Source organism: Pinus tabuliformis, chromosome 5_1, assembly GCF_031772625.1.
Source record: "Pinus tabuliformis cultivar Carrire ecotype Pingquan chromosome 5_1, CPIR1, whole genome shotgun sequence".
Taxonomy (NCBI): domain Eukaryota; kingdom Viridiplantae; phylum Streptophyta; class Pinopsida; order Pinales; family Pinaceae; genus Pinus; species Pinus tabuliformis.
Window position 1 is genome coordinate 685,709,080 of NC_142305.1, and position 6,000 is coordinate 685,715,079.

Consider the following 6,000-nt stretch of genomic DNA (forward strand, 5'->3'; position numbering starts at 1 on the left):
GAAATGTGAGGCTCCATGGTTACTCTGATGCAGACTAGGCTGGCAGTGTGGTGGATCGTAAAAGCACATCTGGATGTTGCTTCTCTCTAGGTTCTGCTTTGATATCATGGATGAGCAGGAAGCAGAAGTCGGTTGCCTTGAGCACCGCTAAGGCTGAATGCATTGCTGCTAGTATGGCCTCCTATGAAGCTGTTTGGTTGACGAAGCTCTTTAGTGAGCTGTTTGGACATGTGTTGGATACCACTGTGATCTATTGCGACAACCAGAGTGGGATTCATCTTTCTAAGAATCCAGTGTTTCATGACCGCTCCAAGCATATTGATATCAGGTACCACTTTATTTGGGATATGGTACGACGGGGAGAAATAAGGCTCCGACACATTGGGATTGATGATCAGGTCGCAGATATTCTTATGAAGCCCCTGGGGAAGGTCAAATTCTTAACCTTCCGTGAACGACTTGGAGTTGTGGAGAGACCCCATTATGAGGGTTCTGTATGAAATGGATGTTGAGCTCTGGGAGCTCCGAGGGGCTTGAGGTACTTCTTGGAGCAATGAGCGACCATAGGGTGCATGGTTCACCTCCTCGGTGTGCAATGTACAGGGTGAGTGGTTCACCTTCCCCTGTGATACCCCATGTTGAGATATGCATAGGATGAGTGGTTCACCTTCTCCTGCTGGCACATCCTACCCATATAGTCTGGGACTCATGGGAAGTACCTCTTATTTGGCCAATGAGTAGGGAAATGAGGATAGGTACCATAGTACTACCGATGGACGCATCGTGTACTACCATACTCCCTATGTTAGGATGTTGATATTGATCTGGGATTAATGGAAACTGACTTCAGGTTAGTGGAGAATGGTATGATACATTCTCGATCATTTCTTCTTTCTTCATGGTTCAACAGAGCAGAGCAGAGACGAGGATGGTATAGATTGTCAGACAATTTGGTAGGTGAAGTTCTCCCTAGTTGAGAGGGAGTGTTAAATTTGGAAACTAGGGCCAAACTTCACCTTGGACAACTCATATGAGGCAGTTGATATTTTTATTGGATTCCTCTCTTTGAGAGGTGTAGGATTGATCTAAAGATCATCCCATTCTGACATGTACAAATGGAATTATGAATTTATTTTGATTATGGACAAATTGTCAAGGTCGACCAACCATCAAAATTGCACCTCAACGTTGCATATAAATACAAGGAGCCGCCTCCTCATTTTGGCATGTCACTCACACTCATTCTTCTCTCTCCTTCGTTGATGGGGTATGAATTTCAGAGGCAACTCTCCACACGTGCGAAGAAGAGAAGGGTTTTCTATCCCTACGTTGACTGGAGTTGTAGGAAGGTTGTTTTGAATTGCGTTGACCAATGTTGACCTGTTTTGACTGCAGTTTTGTGTGGGGAATCTTTGTTTGGGTAGGCCGCATTTTTGGGCACAGAAATTGAGGTTGTTTGACCAGTGTTGACTGCAGAAGGGTTTGCTACAACATTGACTTTCATTGACTAGATTTGACTGGATTTTTTCAAACTGTTTTTGGGTTGATTTGACTAGCTATTGGAGGCCGAGTTGACCAAGTTGTTTTGGAGGTCAAAATTTGCCATGTTGACCAACATTGACTTTCTGGTTAGGGCTTTCTGTTACTGTTGTTTGACTAGTCAGATTTCACTTTGATTGGGCAAGTGAATATTGTATATTGTACTCTCTCTCTCTGCTGAACTTTTGAAGAATAATAAGAAGAATTGATCAAGGGTTTCCCCACATTGGGGTTTGTCCCTGGCTAGTGCCATATCTTGTGTCCTCTTGTCTTGGCTTGTCTTCTACTATTATTGTTTATGTTCTATCTGCATTTTATTGTTATGTTGATGTGATTGCTAATCTAGATATTGATATTGGGCTAATAAGAAAATCGAAGTAAAATTGCTCTTAAGCATAGAACATACCATTTTTATCTAAAATTAACAGCGTCCTCCTTGAAGATGTCCTTTGCTTCACCTTTCAAGTGTCGACTCTTCAAAGTGCAACTTCATATCAGAATTTCGGCCCCAACAATAGATTTTCAGCCCCTAGCTTTAGAACTTCGACGCTGCGACAAAAATAGAATTTCGGGCCTCGGCCCCATCTTCAAACCAATAATTTCGCACGTGTGAGAGAAATGCAACCCAAAAACTCGATTTTCTTCTTCCTAGCTTCTTCTCTCCTCCTCCTCCAGCAACTTTGCACTCTTTTGCAACTACTTCTTCTTAGAGATCGAACTTGTTGATGATGTTGTCCAAATGAAGTCGAGTTTCTCAATATATAGGCTTCTTGTGAGGTTGAATTGCCCTAATCCAGGCTGACTTGTTGAGGGCTAGAAATCCCAAGAAGGGCCTAATAAAAATGACAATGACTCTAATGACTCAAGACAAAACCTAGAAGCCTTCAATGGAGGCTTTGACCTAGAAAACATTGACCCAAGCGTGAAACCCATGCTTTAATAAGTCATTTTTCTTTAATAATAAATTTTCTTTTGACAAGTACAATTATGAAGACCGAAGCTAGTTCCATTCTTCAACAGTTTCGGAGTGCAGCTAAGGGAAATTAGACATTGTTAGAAGGGATTCCAAGTGTTGGGAAGTGGATTTGTCTAGGCCCTACTAATGCTATTAATGGTAAGGTTAAATTCTTAAAGTAAACGAATGAAAATGGAAGATAGAGGAGAATTTCATCTTTCATTTTCATCCTTTTAATTAAATTTTTACATTATTGCTAATTGACTCGGGATGTTTGAGAGTGATTTTGACCTCATTGGATTTCATATGGAGAAAGTAGAATTTTAGATCCCACTCAAAATTTTGCAGACATAACAGTTTTCAGGGTTTCAAGATTTGGGGGATTACAATTTTTCCATTGGAGTTTGTCATGTACGAGGGTATGGAATTAACATTTAATTAAGAGGACCAAGCTCTCTATCTACCTCGATGTTGGTGGCATTGATTGTTGAACTCCTCTGTCATGACCCTAGTAAAAATGTATCCATCACACAAACATAATCTCAATTTGACATGTTAAGCTCTTTATATTTTCTTTTAATGCTTAGAGGGTGACATCGATGATGAGTATCCCAATATAGGCAGTGATTTCAATGATATATAGTACTAGTTATTTGTTGTAGGAGTTTGTCATGTACGAGGGTATGGAATTAACATTTAATTAAGAGGACCAAGCTCTCTATCTACCTCGATGTTGGTGGCATTGATTGTTGAACTCCTCTGTCATGACCCTAGTAAAAATGTATCCATCACACAAACATAATCTCGATTTGACATGTTAAGCTCTTTATATTTTCTTTTAATGCTTAGAGGGTGACATCGATGATGAGTATCCCAATATAGGCAGTGGTTTCAATGATATATAGTACTAGTTATTTGTTGTAGTATGATTTTTTTTTTGGACTATACAGGCCATTAGGGACTCTTTGTTGATGTATTTTTGGTTTAGAGATGGATTGCATTTGCACACGATGTTATTTTGGTTATATGCATTAATAGTGTGATTGAATTTGTATCATCATGATGTAAAACTTTTATATATTTCATATTTTATGTGTGATTCATTAATTTTTTATATTTTTTAATATATAATATATAACATGTCCTTTGTGTCATGTTCTGGGGGTTGCCGTGTCACATGTCGGATACTCGTATTTTCGTGTCCTTCATGTCCCGTGTCCTCGTGTTAAGTGACTTGGTGCTTAGCGGTGGGGATTGGTGTTTCCAGTAGATTGGTGTCTATAGAGATCTGTAAGAGTAGTTAGGTGCCTACCATGGTTGGTACCAGGGTAACTTAGTCTGCAGAAGGCACATAAAGCATAAAAGCCTAGGTGAATTTTTCAGCCACCCACATTCTGTGTGACAACTTATTGGCTTCTGCTAATTCTCTCTTCAAAACTTTAGCTCCCTAGTTTACAAAATACTAGTCACAGAGTCCAACTAACACACTAGTGACTAATCTATTATCATCTTGGAAAGTAACTGTTGCATATCTCCGACGGAGCACCTCAAGTATTGTCTTGTAACAATTGTGCAGGCTGCTTTCCAAAAATTCCTAAATGTTCACCATGCTCCACCTCCTGTCCTTTCTCAGTATCAGGCAAGCCACCATCTGTTGTCTCATGTAGGTTCCTCGATTCTTGTCTGCATATCTTAAATCTACTAATTTGTGTGTGCAAGGGAGAATTCCTCTAGAGTCTGAATCAATAGTGATCCCAAAATCGATACTTAACACCTGCTGGGTTCGTTTTGTTCAATTATAGTATTTATTCTATTTTTTGGCTTTGTATGTTATATACTACTAGTTGTAAATGAATGACAATTATAAGTGATCCGTTCTAAGTTTTATTTTATGCCCTTGACCCTTTCAGGGTTTAAAGGTAGCCAAAACTTTAGAGGAATACTAAGTATTTTATAATCAGTTTATGTGATAAACAATCAAAATATTTGGGCAGTTGGGTCTTATCTTTCTATTTTTCTCTACAGTGATCCAAAGATGCGGCCCTCATTTGGTGAAATCATGTCGGCTTTGAAGCCTTTACAAAAACCTGCAGGATCCACACAGGCTGCTACTCGGGTGTCGCCCAGGGGACAACCACCAATAAGGACCGTGCTGCGTGCAGAAAGTAGACAACTTGGAAAGGACCATGCTGCCAACCAAAATGAAGTACGGATTGCTGGGGCTGAAGATTCACAGCCTACTGATTCATGACATTTTGAAGAGTAAGATCTCTGTGGACATTGGTGGCTTAATGTTTCCAGTGTAAGGTTGTAAAACTGATCACTTGAATCATTGATATGTTTAAATTCCATGGAAGTTATTCTGCAGGGAAAGTGTTTCTTTCTTGCTCCTTGGAAAAAGTTTTTCTCTTGTAATGATTTTTCTTGTGTTGCTTCAATCTGTTGAATACATCAAATTATTTCGAGTTTGTTGCACAGATGGTATGAACCTTGTACATTTTGCTCATCATGTACTTTTCATGAGAAGTACTTGAGATTTGTTTCTTGATCCAACAATTTGTCGAGGGGATTGCAATAAGTGCGCTTGGAGTACATTTGTATTTTCAGATTGGCAACTGGAGCAGAGGCCCTGAGTGCCTGGAGCAATGAAAGTAGCCTCTCCCTTCACTTTATTGGTAATAAATTATATTCATTTGTTGCTTGTGTCATCTTGTTTGGTAAGGAATACATTTAATACCTAAGGTGTAAGTTTTCAGAATATTCAGTTAATTTTACATATTGGTGGTGGGGTGATGGTTTCAATACCATGCTAGTTAAATAGAAACACGCAATTATGCAGGAAATGACAATGGCCTGTTTTTTTCTGCCATTGTAACTTTCAAATTGCAAATGCTTGTATCTACGAAGTCAAATATGCTCAATATAAATGGCACAATTACCAAGTCCTATGATAATAATTAGGTTAAGTGGCAGGAAACTTATTGGTAGTTTGTTCTGTGACGACAGAAATGAGTTTTTGATAATTCCATATATTTTCCACTTTATGATTACTCAAACATTCTTAGAGTTTTGTAAACACATCATTTTCTGCTGTGCTAGTTTGCAATTTTCTTAATGCAATCAAAAGTTCTGATAAAGATGGTAGAAATTGTTCCATCTATCAGATTTTCTAGATCTGGTATTAGTAATAATGAATAAGATTTGGCAGTTCCTTTTCCTGCAAATGGAGTGTTCTTGGCTAGTCCAACAGGATTTCAAGGGATAACATATGTACATATTTTTCAGCATACGATGGAATTTGCAGCTGCTTAAGTGGAACTTGGAACCATTTGTTTCGTTTTATGCATTTGTGTAATTATGCAGTGACAAACTTTGGAGCTTGGACATTTACTGCACCTAGGAGAGAGAGTCTATTCTTAGCTCTTGTAGTTACCACACTTAGCAAAGAGAGTCTATTCTTAAAATTAAAATAATTCCGAGGACCAGAATTTTGTAAATTCAGGACT

General features: G+C 38.7%; 1 protein-coding gene across 1 annotated transcript in view; it reads left to right on the forward strand.

The window, feature by feature from the left end:
- The window catches only part of LOC149166804 (putative serine/threonine-protein kinase SIS8), a 260,799-nt gene extending 255,597 nt beyond the window's left edge, over positions 1-5,202 (forward strand). The window contains exon 13 of the mRNA XM_089430268.1: positions 4,520-5,202. Coding sequence (XP_089286394.1) covers positions 4,520-4,745 — 226 coding nt within the window. The 3' untranslated portion in view covers positions 4,746-5,202. The remainder of the gene's footprint in view (positions 1-4,519) is intronic.
- Positions 5,203-6,000: the final 798 nt, after the last annotated feature.